This window comes from Nanorana parkeri, unplaced genomic scaffold, assembly GCF_000935625.1.
Source record: "Nanorana parkeri isolate BGI_ZX_2015 unplaced genomic scaffold, ASM93562v1 scaffold21, whole genome shotgun sequence".
NCBI classification, from domain to species: domain Eukaryota; kingdom Metazoa; phylum Chordata; class Amphibia; order Anura; family Dicroglossidae; genus Nanorana; species Nanorana parkeri.
The window spans coordinates 1,464,375-1,485,498 of record NW_017306289.1 but is presented as its reverse complement, the minus strand read 5'-3'; the positions used below and the strand labels follow the sequence as shown (position 1 = coordinate 1,485,498).

The 21,124-nt window shown below is 41.0% G+C and overlaps 1 protein-coding gene across 1 annotated transcript in view; it reads left to right on the top strand.

Annotated features, from left to right (window-relative positions):
- TMEM131 (transmembrane protein 131) overlaps positions 1–21,124 on the top strand; it is a 151,225-nt gene that overhangs the window by 11,514 nt on the left and 118,587 nt on the right. Inside the window, 1 exon segment of the mRNA XM_018562803.1 lies at positions 20,642–20,703. Coding sequence (XP_018418305.1) covers positions 20,642–20,703 — 62 coding nt within the window.

The following is a 21,124-nucleotide window of genomic DNA, read 5'->3' as shown; positions in this document are numbered from 1 at the left end:
CCTCTTCGTAATTGCTGGCGCAGAAAATAAAATCCTTTTTTACTTTACTGAAGCCATGGCCACGTGACCCCTAGTCCTGAGTCTTTTTTCCTCTTCTGTTTACATGTGGCAGAGTCCTCTTTGGGTATCCATGTCACTGCCTGCATGACATAGATGCTTCCTACTGGCTCTCCAGCACTGGACTTCTTTCAGGATCCAGAAGAGGAGTGACGTCTGTGTGCGGCGACTGTCGGGACTGGGTAGGCACATCTTCAACATTGGATTAGCAGTCCCAACGCCTAAAAATGGCACCAGCTTGGGACCTGGATGGCAGGCTTTGGTGGGAATACCTTGCTTTACAAGGTAAGAAAAAAGCATGCAGGGGGTGGGAGGTAGCAGTGATGGGGGATGCTCATATTTTGCCCAACAATGGGTAGGTAAAAAAAAAAAGCTGCCCTCGCAGTACTCTTTTAACTACTAGATGTCCTCAGTCCTCCTAGAGTAGGACTCAATTCATCTGAGCCAAGACTGTCAAGTAACCCCCAGCTTATCTCATTGTCACTATGCTTTATCCTCCTATGAACTGATTGACCACTTCTTCCTCTTGCATTTGAGCTTTATTGTAGAGGGACTACAAGAGGTTGATACCACGCCAAATTCAGGTACCTATGTTGCGTTTATTCAGGAACCAGCAGGATTTAAGCCAGCTCCATTGACAACAAATAGAAAAAAAAAGCCCTCAAATATTGAGCATTTTCATGTAGCCCTGTATTATTTATATCTGCCTTTACGTAAACCGAATGGATTTCTTTTTTGAAGGAGCTTTCTTCTCGATTTACCACAAGTAACATTTCGTGTCATCTAGATATCACGATGGGAAGGGGGATAAATCTTTGTGCCTCCTGTCTATAAGAGTTTGTGTTGCAATCCTTGGATATTGGAAAGCCTGAGTGAACCAAATAGATTTCTCTTTTGGCTCCAGTGCTTTCTGTTGCAGTTTGGTGCCACACCTTTGTCATCCGTCCTGTATGAAAAGTCCATATCTTTTATGTGTAATATAATGACGTGTGTGTGTGGTGAACTACACAAGAAAGTTATGGGAGTCTAAACGGGCTTGGATACGATAATATGTTTGTCAAGCTGAAGAAAAAAAATTAAGCTGTTGCAGTTGGGTTTTATTTTTGATCACCTTTTCACAATCTGGGTACAAAGTAAATATTGTTGATGTAAACCAACCTGGATGGGCCCTATTTATCAGTGTGTCATTAAATGGAATTGGCTATATTATTCTAAAGCAGCTAGTTAGATTAAAGCCTCATTCTCTGACTTTTGGTTCTCCACTAGCTAAGATCTTCCTGTGTATGTGACTGGGTGTTGGGGATCCCAGGGCAGTCTAAAAGTACACTGAGGATATGTGCAAGCACTTGAAGGTCCCTGCTGTTTAGTCCAGGTTTTAAAAAGCTACATGTTTAGAAAGTCAGAAAATGAATTGAATTAATGCTTTTACTATGATATTTCAGTCCAGGATTTACTGTCAAGTAAAGTGACCACCTTTTAAAAGAGGACTATGACCCAACCTTTTTTTTGCCATAGTTTTTTTTTTAGGGTCATCTACTAATGTCCTACTGTGACCCAAAACTCAGCCATTGCCCGCTATATGCTGAGTGCAGAGCCATGCTGCAGCCGGGATGTATCCCGACAATATTGCCATCATCCAACCTGCTACCTGATTGACAGCTGGCTCGGCCTCTCTAGAACCAGAGCCAGCTGTGCTCGCCCCTTCCGCATCTGTCACTGCTGGGAGGGGGGAATCCCTGCGGGGAGTGATGACTGACGGTCACTGCTCTTTTCAGGGAAAGGATCGACAACTCTGCGATCGGTGGTATGTAATCACTCAGTTCTCGATCAATACATCATGTGACTGCTTCAGTGTCGCACATTGGCTCTAATTATGGGGATGAGTGTATTTCCCTCTCCCCATAATTCTCCTTTTAATAGATGTGATAGGAAACCTCTAGAAGAGTAGTTGATTTTCTGGCACAATTTGCTTGTACGCCCAGTGGAATAATCAGTTCACCTGGAATTTGATCCTAATGAGTAAATAGATGTCTGAAAGATTCCAGGGCACACCCAGCACACTGCTCAATTCCTAAGGGTGTAGTGGATGGTATGATTTATTTACAAATTATAAACGAGAAAATAATTGGCTTTTAATCAGTAAGGACCAATCTAATATCTGTCTAAAAAGTCGAAATGGACCCCATATCAAGTAGTACATGACATGTTATAGGCTTCTCTTTGTATAGTAAAATATATATATCCTTAAAGTGTGTGTGTATAGCCAAAAGTTCTTTTTTTTTCTATTCTGAGTAGGGAAGGGATAAAACCCCTGCCATTTCTTTTTATTGTTGTGTACCATTGGGAAATTTCTATTCCGTTCCTGTCCAAGACACAACAGTGAGAGGAATTCCTCTTATGCTGGCCACATATACAGATATAGATGGGTTTTTTTCGTGCCCTCATTGAACCGTCGTTCGATTTCCGCTCTAATACCACATCATGGCCAGACCAATGTCGTTTTTTTTTTTTTTATCGTTCGTTATCAATACTAATCCACCGGATTTCGCATGACAACACCACTAATCCATTGATCCAGCCTTATCGAGGAAATTCGACCAGGCGTACAGTAAAAAAAAAAAAATTGTTGGTTTCCCATCAACTGATTATTTTTCGAAAGACCATTCATGGACAATTTCCGAGCGATGATCGTTGTATGGGCACCTTTTAGGCCTGGTTCACACCTGGGCGTTTTACAACGCGTTCCTATGCACTGTAAAACGCTCAACATGGGAAAACCAATAATTGCCTATGCGCATGGTTCCCACCTGGGCATTTCACAGCACATAGGAACGCGCTGTAAAACGCCCTACGCCCAAATAAGTACAGGAGCTTCTTTTGGGGTGTATTTGCAGCGCGTATCCATCAGGATACAGCCGGATAGCCCTCATAAGCGCGTTTGTCGCGCGTTTCTTTTACCGCAAATCGCGGTAACGCGTGGCACACGCGCATATTCCACACGCCCAGGTGTGAACCCAGCCTAAGACAATTGTCTATAGGGAGATATTTAACATTTTTTTTTTTTATCTCCTTACTTTTTCTAGATGACACTGCTCTCTGGTGTAAATAGAGATATTAATAAAAATCCTTCCCCACTCTGTCCAAAAACCTTAAATTGCATAAGGATGGCAAAGTGTGACTAGGCCCTTATAGATGGCAGGATAGCAGTAAATACTTGATTCTAAAGGTGCCCATACACCTTACAACCATCACAAGACTTTTGTCTTGCGATGGTTGTAAGCTAATTAAAAGCTCGTACCATCTGCCCATCTTGGACAGGCAGATCGCACTTGCGATCATCGCAAGCCTGCCCCCCCTGAGGGGCTGGCTTCCGATGACTGCAACGCAGAGCGGGCTTCCGATGACTGCAAACGGGTGCACCTATGTATGAAAACGACTATTGCGCTACACATGTCAGGTATCGCCGCGTGCGCCGGAGTAAGGGCAATCATTTTCTGGCCGGCTTTTGTTTATTTTATATAAAACTTTGCATATTTTATTATATTGGAGTTTTACCATTCATAATAATTTGAAATCCATGAAACTAATTTAAATGTTTAATATAATGCATACAATTATTTAAATATAAAATAAAGGTGGGAGACGTAATTTTTGTTTCGGCCCGGCAAATTCTGCTGCAAGATGTGTGCCATTCATTTCAATAGTGCCCCAAAAAGCCTCTTGCCCACACTGGAACGCACAGTACCGCAATGCCGTGTTCCAGTGCCGTGCGATTGCAAAAAATTTGCATACCTTTTTTATTCTGACAAACTTTGTTACACTGCATTTGTGTATTTTATTATAAATAAAAGATTTTTTTTTTCTTTAACCGATCAAAAAAAATCAGCCAACTAATCGAATATGAAAATAATCATTCTCCCCTGGGCTCTGGCGGTCTTAAGACCCCCTAGCATCACATCTTATGCAGGTCAATTGAGGGGGAGAGAGGAGTGCTGACTGCTGCGGGAGACATGATCAGCTAAGTAAACCAGCTTTGTTCCAACCCCCAGCATAAATCGAGCAAGGGTTCGTTTTTGTCTCGTCTGCCCATGAGTGAGGAGTTTCTGTAGTTGTGGTCAGCAAACCTTGATTCAAGCAAGGCCCAGGTGGCCTCATAAGAGCATGCTTGCACAGCAGGCCCATATTATGGTGCACATAATTTATTTGTTGAAATGCATGACGCTTGCCACATGTAATGTGCTCCATTGTGATGTATGCTTTTTCCCTTGTCTTTGTGTTGGGGAACATATCCCGACGCGGCTAGTGTGAACGAGCCCTAGATGGCTATCTGCACGAGTTGACTGAGATGTAGATAGGGTAATGAATTAAAGTATATTTAAGTAGGTGATGACATCATGGCTTCCTTTTTGAGTCTGGCAGGCTGTTATTGGTAATTGAGGGCTCATCACTGCTGGCAGCTTTGAAATTGGTCATCTAAACACAAAAGGTTGCCAAAAGTAGCTCATGACAGGTGCCCCTGTCCTATTCTAAACTTTGTTGAGTGAACCCTGCCAACAAACTTTATGTATCAGTGAATTTAAGGGTATTAATACTGCTCACAACATCTCTACTAAGATGGACAGAGTTTAAAAAGTAATGTGTCTTCGGGTAATAATAAATTACCATTATTTTGCAAACTGAATGCCAATTGTACATTGGATTCATTTAATTTTTAGTGACCTACTTGGCTTATATACTTTTCTGTCAGTAAATATGTTTTGGGTTACAGCAAGATAATGAGAAAATACAGGAACACATTCTTGTTGGTTGTCATATGTTTATGGATATTGCTGTTGTGCTTACAAATGTAATTCTGTTAGTTGCAGCAGTTCTACTTTTTACATTGATGGTCAGATGCTCTCTTGCCGCCTTATTCAAATATACTAAAGATATGTTCATGAATGCTGCATTGTGTTGTCCCCTTGTGAGTAGAACAGAACAATGATAGGAGTGCTGGGGCTTTCCAGTGCTATGATGAACCAATAGGCAGTTTACTTAAAGTGACACGAAACTCAGGAGTTAAGGTACTTGAATGCATTTTTCAGGTTTTAATTAACTATTAAAAATACTGGACCTTATTTGTGTATCACTCGGCCGTAGATCCATCACCTCTGAATTGGTGCTGACACTGTCCTTCCTTCTGGAGGGTGGCTACTTTTGTTCCCCATGGTCCATGTGTGTGTTGTAAAGCAGCCACCGCTCCAAGTTTACCTGCATGGAGGAAAGCACATGTCCGTGGTGGGCACGTTTCCCCCTCCCCCCTGTGAAAGGTCCCCCCCCTCATTGCCTTGTTCTGGAGGGTGGCTACTTTTGTTCCCCATGATCTCTCTGTGTGTTGTAAAGTAGCCGCCCCAAGATCACTCCTGTGATGGACTACATTCTCAATACAAACTAGTAGTCCATCACTGGAGATAGATATAGCTATCTATCTCTATATATAGAGAGATAGATCTATCTATATGTATAGATAGATGTAGATATTAGGGATGCGCCGAAACATATCGGCCGAAAATTGCACTAGTCTATAAAAAATTAAATATTTTTTTAAAATTGAAAAAATAAATAACATTTTCGGTATCGGTTTCGGCCTGACATTTTTTTTTTTATTTCGGTTTTAAAATTTCCATTTCAGTGCACCTCTAGTAGATATATATACTATTTTTATCCGATTAATCGAAATTAATAATCGGCTAACTAATCGATTTTGAAAATGTTAGCTGCAGCCCTAATTCTAGGACATTATGTTCCCCAGAAAAATTGTAGCGGACTTTAGCATAACCAAAAGCTTTATCAACTCTCTAGCTACAGCTGCAGAGATTATTTGCCCAATTATCAAAAACAGGGGTTTCACAGATCAGTCCTTGCCGTCCAGTATATAAGTAGATAGTTTCCACTTGATTTTTGACAACTTTACACAATAAGCTTAGACAAAACCTTTTTTGCCCCCTAACTTCCTGTTCTGTATGTTACCGTCCAATAGAGAAGGGGCCAATATTCCAAATGGGGATACTCTTAAGCAGGCCACTCACTCGCCGAGAATCGTACGATTCCCGGCGGGTTTTCCAGCCTGCTTGTTCGATGGAAGACGTGCGACCGTACAGTAGAAACGGTCGCACGCCTTCCATACACTGTACGATTCTCGTACGATAGGGGATTTCCCGTGATTCTCGTACGAGAATCGTACAGTGCATGGGCACCTTTAGAAACATAACCCTTCTCCAAGCTATCCAATAAAAGTTTGGCTGGAGTTGAGTTTTTTAGGTTTCTATACGTTTGTGTTTAAAGGAGGAAAGATGGAATTGCCTTTTGGTCCTCTGATATTAGGCAGCCTTTAAATTTGCTGGAATCTGAATAACCTAAGCATCTATTTCACATTCTGTTTGTTGGTAGAAACAAATTCATCATGAGTTCTAATGTCTGTTAATCCAGTAATGCTTGGTGAGTAATTGTTGATGTTACTTCAAATATTACGTTTTTGTTATTTGCGCTGAAAGCTTTTCTAATTTTTTTTTTTTTGTATTGGTTGTTGAGTACATAGCAAATTGTTCTCACAATGATACTAAGAGAATCTGTCCTGCAGTTGTATTTATACAGATAAACATTTGACAATAGCTGCCGTAAACATATCTGTATATTTGTTTAGGATTAGTGAAGACTAATGATATGGTATTCACTGATCTGCTTTTAATTCAGACTGTTAACTGATTGCTGGATTGGCACAGCAGTTTAAAATTCTGAATGACACTGGACTTGCAGATTCAACATTACTGATGACAGTGATTGCATACGTGGCAGGTGAGCCTTCTAACAGACAGTGAGCTGTGTTCAGGTTGCAGTTAAGATGTCATTACTCGCTTGTAAGGGCATCAACTCTTGCCCTTTAGTCTGTGATTCTGGCAGGAATACAAAACAACAGTTGTCTCTAAAGTGAGCATACATTTTGTTAATGCAGCAATTCATTTCTTGTGGTTTTTTTCCCTTTTTCTAAGATTTACTCCAGTGCATTTCTGGCACATTTCCTTGAACGTAGTGGCTTAACCCTTCTGTCACAGCTTAGCAAGAAAGAAAAAATTGATCAGCAGAAGTTAAATTATTTTATTAAAAAGTTACAACTGAGCCAATTCAACAGCCTCCTTACCAGAACAAGTATTATTCTGAGATGCTTCAATTTAAATATTTTTTTTTAAATTGGCCATGTGAATGTGAAACTATGTAAAGTGCTGCATAAATTGTTGGTGCTAAACAAATACTTGTAATTAAAAAAACAAATCCCAAGTTAAACTTACCTGAAAACTACACATTCTTGGATTTTGTACATAATTTACCATTAGGACAGAGGGGTCTATTTATAAAACAATTGTCCAACAAATTGGCATGTATATTCTGCATGAATTAACCTGCACTCGTGCACTATTAAAGGGATGTTTTTGCACAATGTATGTGGCTGTTGTGTGGTCATATGTTTTTTTGATTATCGACAGTTTAATGGAAGAGGACTGGGAGGTTTGTGACTGAACTGGGCTCCTGGCTTGGTACTGGCCTTGTGTGAGTGTATATCCTAGTACATTGGTCCTCAACCTGTGTAACCCCAGATTTGTCCCTGGTCATTAAAAGAGAACTTACGGGGTAAGTGTTTCCCCTATAGTTCTCTTAAGGGTCACGTACTAGCGTCCTCCCATGACCCAGAGCTAAGTATAACGCGAGCTACAGCTCGCAGTGTACTGAGACCGCCGCATCCGGGAATGATCCCGACATTACTGTCGAGATCTACTCAGCTGCATTAGTGACAGCTGGCTCTGCCTATCTAGAGGCAGAGCCAGTTGTACCTGCCCCTACCCGCCCGTTCCTCGAGTCAGCGCTGGAGGATCGGGGGGTGGGGGTGTGTTAGGGGAGGGGGAGAATCCCTGGAGGGAGCTGTGACTGACAGTTGCTGCTCTCTGCAGGGAGACGATCGAGAAGTGAGCGAGCAACGGTATGTGTTCGCTCACTTGCGGATCTATTGAGCCGACGTGTGACACATTGTGTCACATTACAGTACCCTGCGTTCTAGTATGGGCAATTGAACTGTGGGCAGGAGGTGCGTTTGGGGTGCCATTCAAATTAATGGGAATGCAACACCCCAGCAGCACCAGAACATGCTTTAGGTGTGATTGCGCGGTACAGTGTAAATGGGCCCTCAAAAACACTGCCAGACACACCCACAGACATACACACTCCTAAAAAGATCCACCCAGTCTCCCTACCTTACAGCACTGGAGTAGATCCTCACCTTGGGGTCCAGTGTGGGATGCTGTGCTGGAGCTCCATCTATATGTGCATTGCTTATATAGCTCCCTTGCATGCCTTGTAGACGTTCCTGGAACCAGAATGTGACATCACATAGGTCCAAGCACTGCTGCATGGCACGCAAGGTTGCTGTAGGCAACGCACGTATGGTTGGGGTATATTTAACGTATGCATATTTTTTTTTTAAAAGTCTGCCTTAGCAGAAAGTGATAAGACAATTGCACACAAAATATTTCTGTGATCATATTGCCAACGTCTCTTGCTTCTCTTTAAGCCCTTAAGGACCCATGACAGAATTATTCTGTTTACAATTGTTAAGCCAGCTTTCAAGTTTACAATAGAAGTGATTCTGGCGACTCTGCTGCCGCCATCGCTTCTATGGGCCGGTAAAGTGTCCGCCCCTCCCCTGCCCGACACCCCCGCCGTGTTTCTCGGGCTCAGCTGCCCCTTCTGCGGCCCTGGTACTGGCATGTTGGGTGCCAGCGGGAAGCTGGGGAGGAGAGCGGCGAACTGCCGTTCACCAATCTTCTTTCTGTTCTATGGGACCCGGAGCGATGCACATTACGTTACTTCCAGTCCCTGAGTTGTCATTGCTGGGCTCCTGAAGTAGAGCAATAAGCTATTGAAGTGCGATCTGCACTTCATTAGCTTATTTAAAGTGGAAAGGTGATACTAGGGGTCTTTTGGATCACCTTAAAGAGGACCTGTCACCACATATGTGCTTTCACATAAGGGGCTTGTAACAAGTTTTGATATCGCTGCGCACGCCAGAGTGAGGACAATATTTATGCGTATCCCTAAACTGATGACTTTTGTGGGGGCTTTCAAAGCGTCGTCTTTGGACTTTTTGGGATACTGAATTTTGTGTCCGTCATAGACTCACACAATTTTTTAAACCTGCGCATGTTGGGTATCTATTTACTCGTTGTAACCATCTTTTATATTTAAAAAAAAAAAGGGTGTATTTTATTGTGTTTTCGGGCACTAAATTTAACATCATTGCATTTTTCACTAAATTTTGAGGATTGATAAAGAGTTGCACTAAGAGGTGCAACATAAAAATTTGCAACTGACATCATTTAATACTAAAGGGTCTTGGCTTTCAGAAAATTATATAATGTTTTGGTGGTTTGAAGTAATTTTCAGGCCTAAAATGTGCATTATCATGTGTGGCAGTGAAAGGGTCCTTAAGGGGTTAATAAAGTTGACCTACTAGTTGTATAAGCCTTTACATATTTATAAGGGAAAAAGCAGTTAGTGACATTAAACCTTCATGGTTTTTTTTGTGGTTTTTTTTTAGCACATCTGGCCCCATGAAGAAGAAGAAAAACTGTTCTTTTTTATTTTTTTTAAACTAATGTTTTATTATTTTTAAACAAACCTTTTATTATAAACGTGCTTTTATTAAACAAACCTTTTATTTTTAAACTGACGTTTTTTTAAAAATAATAAAATGTAAACTATTTAAAATTTTCTCTTTCTCTGGTGGTATCCGGACCGCTAGTGCCACTCCTTCTTCTGTACGGCCGACTGCTGTGAAGCCACTAGTACGTGCATGTTCGCGGTCATGCCCGCACCAACTGTGTGCGCCCATAGATGCACACAGCGGCTGGCCATGCCCTCACCCTGACAGTCATAGCTTGACTGATGGCAGAAGGAGCCTATTGCTCCTCTGCCCTCAGTATCCTTCCCTGTAACCAGGAAGTTTGGGGAAACTCTAGTAACTTCCTGGTCGCGGTGGAGGAGACTAGCGGCTGCAGGTAAGTGGGTGGGGGGGAGGGGATTTGTAATGGGGATGTTAGAAAAGTGCAGAGAATGTATTAAGACAAAAAACACCCAGCCCTTAATACTGCTTTATATAGAAGTATCTCATTTTCTACCTTTTTAATCTAATGCTAATGTGCAGGCAGTAAAGCCAGAACATAGCTGCCAGATTAGTAAAATGTCAAAGGTAAACCTGGGACGTGTGTGTGTTTATAACCCCAAGCAGGAGTAGCATAACATTAAAAACATATGTCTATTTCCTGGTACTCTGATCTTTAAGATCATCTGTTCCATAAAGTTTATTTTAGCTTCAATTTGTTATTCTCCTCTAGCCATACTTAAACAGAAAGTTAGTATCAGGCCTAAAATGGTTGTTGCTTTAATATAAATGTGAGACTAAAAGTATGCTGTACAGAACATGCTTAATTTTCTGCTTGACTGGTTTAATGGGAGCAATCATTTTTTTTTATAGGGTTAATTTGTTTAAAAACCTATTTGTGTTAGTACAGTATATGCTACCAACATGTTAGCATCTACTGATCAGCCCAAAGATGAGCTGTACGTTCCTGCACAAATCAATGTTTGTCGATCCCTGGAGATCCTGATGAAAATGTCCAAACATTGACCTGCACTGGTTAGAGGTACACTTCAGGCAAATGGCTTAATACACAGATGAAATGCATATATAGTAGTGTCCTCAAATTTGAACCGTCCTAGTTTTTTTAATTTTCATAGCAGTTGTTACATTCTTTTTATTTCCTAGAACTGCTGTAATCATTTATTTTATATAAATCACATTCATCAGTCACACCTTGAACATTATAGATGACAGTTTTTGAAGACCTTTAGGGGAAATTTCAACCCACTCTGTCGCTTTTTAGAGGTATGGCTGGCTTTTTTTTTTTTTTCCTGACCTTACAGTGAAGCTCTTCCTACAGATGCAAGGTTGCAGGGTTGATTGTGGGATCTAGTCAGATACAGTGCTCCAGCTTCTGTTTGTTTGCTGCATGTTGACATTTGTACCAACCAAACACTGACGATGGCGCGGTGATGTAAAATAGGATATCTTTTCTAGCTCATTATTTCTTGCATTCTGTGTAAATCTCCAACCTATCCAGCACCAAAGCAGCCCTGTACGATCTCTTTCGCTCCTTCGCTCTAATCCCCCCCGTGAAAAAATGCTGTAACGTGAGTGTTTTCAGAAATAAAAGTGTTAATACTTTATTTTTATCAATTAACAAGATGGAAAGTAAATGAACAGAAGAGAAATCCAAATCAGTATTTGGTGTGACCACCCTTTGCCTTCAAAACCGTATCAATTCTTCTAGGTGCACTTGCAGACAGTTTTTGAAGGAATTTGACAGGTAGGTTGTTCCAAACGTTTTGGAGAACTAAGCACAGATCTTCTGTGGATGTAGGCTTCCTCACATCCTTCTGTCTTCATGTAATCCCAGACACACTCGCTATTGAGATTAGGGCTCTGTGGGGGTCAAACCATCGCTTCCAGGACTCCTTGTTCTTCTTTACACTGTAGATAGTTCTTTGACCTTGGCTGTATGTTTGGGGTCATTGTCCTGCTGCAGAATAAATTTGGGGCCAATTACACACCTCCCTGATGGTATGGCATGATGGATAAGTATCTGCTTGTATTTCTCAGCATTGAGGCCACCATTGATCCTGACCAAATCCCCAACTCCATTGGCAGAAATACAGCCCCAGACTTGCAAGGAACCTCCACCATGCTTCACTGTTGCCTGCAGACACTCATTATTGTACTGCTCTCCAGCCCTTCTATGAAGACCACTTCTCCAGACAGTAGATGGGTGTACCTGGGTCCCATTGGTTTCCGCCAGTTTGGTGCTGATGGCACTGCTGGACATATTCCGATTTTCGAAGGGAAGTAAGCATATGACTTTCGTCTGCTGCATTATGCTACTTTGGCCGACCACTGCGTCTATTGTCCTTAATGTTGCACGTTTCTTTGTGCTTCTTCAAAAGAGCTTGAACAACACACCTTAAAACCCCCGTCTGCTTTGAGGGCCCATTCACACCACATCCAGATTACCTCCAGACCAAAATGCATCCCAATGTATCCCTATGCTATTTCTGGCCTCTGTTCCCACCAGCACAGTCCGTTCCAGACCAGAAAAATACTGCTTGTTCTATTTTGTATGGTCTGGAATGCACTGGAACGCATCAAGACGCACCTGCAAGACCATTTTAAGCTAAAAGAAAAAAATGGAAAAAAAATATTTCCAATCGCAGCAAAAACGCAATGCAATATGTTCCAGATCTGGTCCGGAAAATGGTGTCAACCCAGCCTGAAATCTTTGCCCGGGAGAGACCTTGCTGCTATAACTATAAGTATAATAACATATTAAACCTCCCAGGTTTTTGTTTTTTTGAGAATAGTAGGCCCACACTTCCCCAAATCCCCAAATTATTTTTATTTAAAAATGTTCAAATCCTCTTTCTCAAGGGGGTCCCCCCGTGGCCAGCTGCTATAGAGGCATGCGTACGTTTTCCCAAGCGTTGCCGCAAGTAGCTGTGTGTGTCAATGCCCACCCCAAGTTACTGACAATACATCCACCGTATAACCGTACATAGTATTATCACTCCATCCTAACCGCAACTCAATGATGGTTGGCCACATCACTGGCACTGAGCGATGCAGTAATTACATAGGTGTAAGAGTATGTGCAGCCCCCTCCATGCCGTCCAATCTTGAGTTGCCATTCAGCAGAGAGAGCATAAACTTGCGTTTTGGGGACAGTAGGGGGGCACACGTCAGCACCTTCCGAATAAGTAAGTTGTCACAGTTTGAGACTAAGTACATACACAAATGGGTGAAGGGTGGGATGTGGGAAGAAAAAGTGGGGGAAAGGGGGGAAACAGCATAAGGAAGGATAGGAGTGGTATACCCACACTTCTGCTTTAAAGAAGCAACAAGCTGTGGACCCTTTAATGCATTTGTTTCTCAACTTGCATATTCTAATGTACTTCTCTTCTTGTGCAATAGTGCAGTGCTGCTTTTTCTGTTTTTGTTAGATCTAGTAGTGGATACTGTTTTATGAAATATTCAGTTTCTTGAGAAGCTGTTGCATAGAATAATCTTCATTGCACAAAGACAGTACTGACTGACTTGCTTCTGGGCGTTGCTGTCGTGTAATACCAGCAGTGGGCAGAGATCTGAAATAAAGCAAAGATTATGGACACCACCTGCCAAAAAGAGAAGTATTTATCATCATCTTCTTACAAAATGGTCTTTGTTTAATTTGGTGGTGCGGTTAGCAGTATGGTCAAATGATTTACCATAGGCGTATTGTGAACTAAATCTGTAATGGATTTTTGTTTACTTGACTATTTACACTGAACTGTAACCATATCTAGTTGTATTCATATTCCAAGAAGACTAACCCTAGCCATGTTTAACAATAGTTCATTGAAGATGCTCTGACTAGCCAAAGTTATTCATTTTAATTTTAGTGTATTCTGAAATAAATCTGCATGCTCTGATCACCTTCTGGGTAACGGCAGGCACCAGTGGACAAACGTTTGTGGGGAAAATTACATCTGGAATGCTGGAATGAGTTTTCTGGTCATTCAATACTGATTTCCCTAAGATAATGCTAACATCCGAGTGTGTATTCCTGCTGCACGCCTTCATGGATGTTAACATGCATGCTTAGGCATTTCTATGGAACTGTTTTTATAATGATTATCAACAGTAGGTTTGTGCACTCATTTCTTAACGGCATCTAATGTCTGTTACTACTAGGCACTGTGTAACAACAAGTTCATTTTTTAATAGATCTATAGCTACAAGGGAAAAAGGTGCTGCATTTAAAATGGCAAAGCTATATGCGAGTTTCATTAAAAAAATGGGTATTTTGTTGTGTTTTGGGGCATTTAATTAAATTTTTCACTAAATATTGGGGTTTAATAAGGAGTTGCGCTAATATTGCGCAACATAAAAATTTGCAACTACCACCATTTTATTCTATAGGGTCTTGGCATTCAGAAAATATATAATGTTGGGGGGTTTTAAGTAATTTTCAGGCCTAAAATGTGGAATATAACATGGGTACAAAAAATTAAAAAAAGGCCTCAGTCATGAAGGGGTTAAATGAGGCCATTACATTTATAACTTATAACACACTCCCACGTGGTGCATAGCTGCAGCAAGAGCTTGAACATCATTCTAGTGAACTTCACAAAACCACTTTGTTTCCTGTTATTTTTTTTATGTACAGGGCAAAGCAGAGGCTTAAATGTGTCCATCTTATCTCCAAGTAACATCTATAGATCTATCTTTATCTCTATATTGAACTTATTTATTAGTATATGTTGTGGCAATAACATGTGTTTTTTATTTTTTTTTATTTTTTTTTATTAGAGCTGTGTAGAATTTATATGCAAGCAAATTTTTTTATTGAAATGTAAATACTCAGTCCTAGAGGGCTGGGTTATGTGCAGCCACCTTAAAGTGTATACCTACGTTTGCAGTCAAATTTGGGAACACCCCTCTATATGTTATGCATTCCCATTCACACAGCATAACAAAAATAAAGAAGAAAAAAATATTATCTTAAATAGTTTGCTGCAGCAGGTAAGATGGCTGAATCCAAGTTTTTTTTCTGAGCACCTTCACATTGATCTGTCTTTATAAAAAGACAGGAAATTGATTAAGTGTTTTTTTTTCATTAACTTAAGTATAGTACAATGCGCAAGCCAAGGTTTTAATCCTTTTAACCCTTTGTTAGGACAAGCAGTGTTCAAATCTAGTTTACAAATTTGAATGAAAAAAAAAAAAACCCTCACACTCCTTCCTAACATTACAAAAAAGGAGAGGCAATTAAAAAAAAAATTGGCCCTTATGAATTCAAGAAACCATAACAGCTAAGTAAAAGCAATTTAACCTAGTTTTTTCTTAGCTTGTATTATGTGAATGGGAACATATGACAAATATAAAATAGGTGCTATTTGAATTTAGCTGCAAAACTGGAAATACACTTTAACCACTGGATGACGGGTGTTTATACCTCCTTCCTGTTTTCAGCGCTGAGGCACTTTGACATTTATTCAGTCATGCAACGCAGTACTGAAATTAAATTTGTACCATTTTTGGGGGACAGATATAGCTTTCTTGTGGTGGTTTTTACTAAATAAAGAAAAAAGTACTGACATTTTTTGGGAAAAAAAACTTTTCCTATGTTATGAAACATTTTACTATTACTATTATATGTTGGTAAAATATAAAAGATTGGGTCACATCAGGTAAATAGACACCAAACATGTCAAGCCTTAACATTGCACACCTACAAAATCGCAAAAAGCTGCCATACCCAAAATTGGCCATAGGCTTTAAAAGCTTTTACCGCTCATCAGTTTAGTGTTAACGGTGATTAATAGCACTAGAATTCTTGATCGCACTCCGATGTTCACGGTGATATGTGACGCAATGAGCACAATCGCCATCTTCACTTTTTTTTTGTGTGTGTTTTTTACATTTTTTATTTTACTTTTTTACATAACTGCTTGACTTTATTGCTATCACATAGGGGGCTAAGAAGCTTTGGTAGCCATTGCATTACAGCTGAATGCAGAAGTGATGCAATACACACGTTCTGATGAAGCTAAAGTCCCGCTCCACAGATTTTTTATCATGATCATCCCCTCGATCTTTTCTGACCTTTGAGACCATGGCATCCCATTCAAACATAGCGTTTCAGTAAATGTGTGCTCCTTGAGAACGTGAGACTCAAGTCCCACCAATTAATATATTTCAAAGAAACATATTTTATACTTCATCACCATTTGTATGCTTTTAACCACCGACTTTCCTGTAAGTACATTTTCATTTGCGTGTTGTACAGATAAATGACCCTTTTACACTATGGAGGCGCTCTGTCTTGTCCCTTGTTTCCTACATCACTTCCGCATTCAGACACCGGAGGGCAGATCAGAGGGAGATCTTGTGCTGATCTCCCTCTGATCCCTGGTTACAGAGCCGCCATCCCAGTCCCACGTGGAATACGGGATCGGCTGCAGGGGAGGGGCGCACCTCTGGAGACGGCATACAAGCGATTGGGCTGATCTATAGTCGCCCAAATGCTTGTATGCAAACAAGCATCGCCGGCTGGGTAAAATAGTCAGTTTTGTGCGTGGGCACAAGGACGTTTTAAAAACGTCCACCCGCATCCAAGAAGCCACAGTCCAGCTGTTTTAATTATAATGACCTAGACGTTAGGTGGTTAAGATGATTAGACACTGGCAAACAGAGCTGTAAGGGCTCCTATATAACCTCTTCCACTCCCAGCAATCCTGACTTTTTTTGCTTGTGTCCTAAGGTATGAGGAGAAGGGGATTCTACTTTTTCTTGAGGATGCCTTTTAGGGCCCTATCCGGAGTCGCTGGATGTAAGACATGGGGCTGGCCAGGCATTGGATTCTGCATTAGGTTTCCCCCTTGGCATGTTTTATGGGTCTAGGGCCGTGGCATATATGCACTGGTGTGAAGCAGTCCCTGCAAAACCCTCTCTGCTCTTGCGTGTGGACTCTCCAGTCCAAGAGTCAGGCTTTCGCATAAGAGTTCAGGACCTGGTGGTGTCCTCCTTTTTGAGGCAGTGCCGTATGCCCAGTTTTTACTCTGGGCTATTACAGCTCAGTGCTCTGGCTATGTTGGACAAGTAAACCCAGTCTCTGAATCACCCTATTCATCTGATGGCCATAACTGGACTCTCCCTCCCAGGATTTCCAGCCTGGCATTGGAGTTGGGAAAGTGATTTGGACAGAGTGCTCGACAGATGCCAGCCTGTTGGCCCGGGAGGTCTGGGAGTTCTTGGGACATCGATGGTGAGGGTGCAGTTGCGCAGTACCATAGCTGTGGCATACATTAATCATTAAGGAGTCACCAGAGATTGTGCGGTTGTGCCTGGAAGTTCCATCTTATGTGATACTTGGTGGGATGCATTCTGTTTCCATTCAGGGCTGGCTCAGTGTTTGGCCTTAATCACTTCAAGGTTCGAATCTCTGCCTTGCCTAACCTCTTTTGGTAAATACTGCCTTTTCACTCTTTGGTGAAGGCCTTTGTGCAGGAGATCATTCAATCTGGTATTGTAGCTCTCCAATGACCCCCCTTGCCTCTCAGGGATATTAATTTTAGCTGAATAGTTTTCCTTGACACCATCACCCCCCAAAACAGGTTTCGGAGCTAGCAGCCTTATCGTGTAAGGAACCTTTTCTGGTGTTATACAAAGACAATTTGTTCTGACGCCTAAGGCCACTTGTATGGCCAAGGCTGTCTCCTCTTTCCACCTCAACCAGGACATTGTCCTGTCTTCCAATTTGCCCTACGCTGAAACATCCTAGAGAAACTTTTTTCCACGGTTTCGCTGTGGTTCGTGCCATGCCAGTTTACCTCTCAGCTATAGCTTTATTTCAGGATTTGGGCTACCTATTTATCCTTCCAGATCACTCTCACAGGGGTCTACCTGCTTCTCCTTCGACGAGTCATTGTTTACACCCATTCTTTTTTACCCTTTCCTATTAAAGCACACTCCACCAGATCTTTGGATTTTTCTGCATCAAGCATTCAAGAACTACAGGCAAATTACAAATCAACTCTTGCAGTGGGGCTTCCCCACTGAACTGCAAGGGTTACGTACTCATTTTAGTCTAGGGTCTAAAATAAAAAAGATGTACTCGCCTGGCTGTTAGACCGCTCCCCGAAGCCTCTTCTCCCTGGTCTTTGGTAGGTCTGAGCCCCTCTGATGTCCAGCTACCAATGCATTGACATGCATTTTTTTCAATGAATGGTAGCCGATGTTTGTTCATTTTTTTTTGTTTTTTCTCCTCATGTAGTTATTGAGTTGTCTAGGTTTGTGACCGGTTTACTCTAAATATGTCATAAAAAATGATAATGGTGTTCAATGCAGCTAGCTTCCCGAATATAAAACACCTGAGCTTGGCGGGAACACGCGTTACATTCCTGCACATTTTCGCATGTTTGTGTGCTGTGGTCCCCGTTGATTTTGATGGGTTCATATTTGAGCGTCAAATGCAGCCCAAAAAACTCCCATAGTACATTGTGCGACACGCATTCTGTGTGTTTTTGCTGCTGCGTTTGTGCGCGTTTTCACTTGCACAAACGTGGAGCAAAAACGCGTGTCTTGCTGGTCGTGTTTGGGGTGCCATTAGAAATTAATGACACCGCAATCGTGTTGAGCTGCATTTCCACAAATGTGCTCCAAGTGAATATTAATACTACTTTAATATAGTAGCTTTAACTTTCATAGATTCATTGGTAACAAAGTAGCATACTATTTTTCAGAGCAGTTGGTTTACTAGCCACTTTTATATTGTTCAAAGACAAAGGTGTGGTTTTTGTAGTGTGGTTTTTGTTTTGTTTGCCAAGCATTTTTACAAAGGTAGGCTGACATGTGAAAAGTAATTTCACATTTACACTTTGCGTAGTCCGATTTATGCCAGTGACCCTGTACAGGGACTATCAGGTAACAGGGTAGCACACTATTTGAGAGCAGTTGGTGTACTAGCTTTATAAGTGAGGCATGTCTTTAATCTCATTGAAATGAAAGAGTTAATGGTACCTAGGAACCATACCTAAGGAGAGCTGTATCGAGTTATCTGGACAGAATGGTTTCCCACTAGGATGACCCAATATAAAGTGCAAAAATAAGACAGCAAATAAAAATAGCAGTTGCTATTAAACCTGCTCAAATGAAAGGATACGTTCAATTTAAAGCTAGGTATACATGTCTCTGCTCTTTGTTCAACCTGCCTCCTATTAACACTTACAAGTGTTAATTGAGGAATCTCCTGCTGTTTTACATTGTATTCTGACAGCGGCTGTTTGAATACCCAGAGTGAGAACGGCTCATTAGCTGGAATTTTCCAACCTGCTCCTTCAATCAGCTGATCGAGGGATGCCGGCCAAAAGGGTACAGACAGTGGCACCCATGCTTTGAATTTTGGCCGATTATTGATTACCCAAGGACTGGTTTACTCATTCATCTAGCCATGTTTATGTTTTGACGAAGTGTACTTTAATCCAAAAATTCCGATTTTTATCTCTAGTATGTAGATGGAATATGGAAAGGTTGAGGCTCTATTCAAACATTAGCGGTTTTGCGCGGAAACGCACTAAACATAAAAAATAAATCTTTCCAATGGGTGGTGTTCACACTAGGGCGATGTCCACCTGGTACAAAAACGTGCATCTCGCAAAAAAGTCCAAGCAGGATTTTCTGGGTGGATTCTGCGCATACCGGCTATAGTAATAGCTGCAAACGAGCAGAATCAGCGTGTATGTTAAAAGTTTGGGCGGAAAATGCTACTGCTATGTGTGAATGGAGCCTAAGACCCCTATAAGGTTATTTTTGCTGTCTGTGTACCCTTGGGAATATTCCCCTTCAATTCTTGTCCTGGAGGTGCAATAGGAAATATGAGAACCTCTCCTTAAGGGAGTGGAATTCCCATCTTAGTTTTCCTAGGAGCAGGTGTCCCAATTTGAAAATATTTTTTTCAAATGCAGATTAACATACAGGGACATAGGAATTATTGCAGTCCAGTGATTATTAAATGCAGTGTTTAGGATGAAAAATTATAATCTTAAAATAGTTTTATTATTATTTGCCGTATTGTTACAGATTTGTGTCTACTTTTGTATCAAAGTGCAGTTGCCATTGCTGAATAACTGATAAGATAATTATATGGTAAGCAACCACAAGCTTGTATTGTGTTCAGTGAATTGTCATGGGTCAGACTTGACTTAGTGGTTTCCCTTACCACAATAAGCACAATCGCTGTGCTGCAGTACTAAGTAGGAAGAACAATTTTTAAAGTGGGAGTAAAGCGAAAAAAATGACAAATCGCTGGGAGGTTGGGATTTTTGGCAGAAAAGACATGCACTCTCTACTGCCAAAAAAATATTCTTCCTCTCTCCCCAGTGACTTTTTTTTTTTTTTATTTCTTTAATTTCTTGTGTACACTGTATGGTGCATGTGCTGTGCCTTCTACACACTCAGCTTATTCATGACCTATATAAGATGCCATAAATAGGCCTGGTGCCAGGGAGGATACAACAGGAGTTGCATCATCACTAGTTAACCAATGGTCGAAGATGAGTTTTGAAGGACCTGAAGTGTCATCGGCAGTGTGGAGGGGTGGGGGCAGAGATGAGGACCGAAGATTATTCTAACAGTGCTGGAGAAGGGCACACTTGTGAGATTAATGTGCTCTAATGTCTTAATATGCTGTCATTATGTGCACATTAGGACAAAACCCCAATATGTAAATATGCTATTGTCCACGTACAAACCTGTAAATAGAAAAAATATTCATAAATGTTTTACATTAAGCTGATCACATGTATATGTCAAATTCTAAAATAGACTGTAATTTCCCTTAAAGTATTTTTACTTATCTGTTTTTGAACTTTAAACAATAAAATGTTTACTTCTGTTTTTCATTTTCAGCTTTCATCCAGTCTGACAATGTTATTGAGGTGCTTCGATTTGACGAAGGAGGCCTTTTAGAGGTAATTTCCAACAGGATGATTTATTAAAAAATAAGGCTGTTTTAAAATCTCTTTTTATACTGATTACTACAGTACTAACACTGTGAAGCTTGAGGTCCTCGGGGTGAGGAAACGGTTGTATAGATATCCATTAAAATCATTGCGTTTGGAAGCTGAGCAGCTCATTTACCTTGCACCCCATCTGTCTGGCTCCATGCTCTACATGAACATTTGTTTGGAGTGTCCATGAGAAGTGTGTTCCTAAGTAGGCAGTAGGGGTCGACCAATTATCGGATCTACCGACCGATATATTTAAAAAATAAAAATAAAGCAACAGATAGCATTGGAATGAATAGCTAGGCTGCTATTGGCTATTCCAAATTGCACTAGCCAATAGCAGGCTGGCTATTGTACCCGCCTACTGCTGCTGTAAATCGACAGA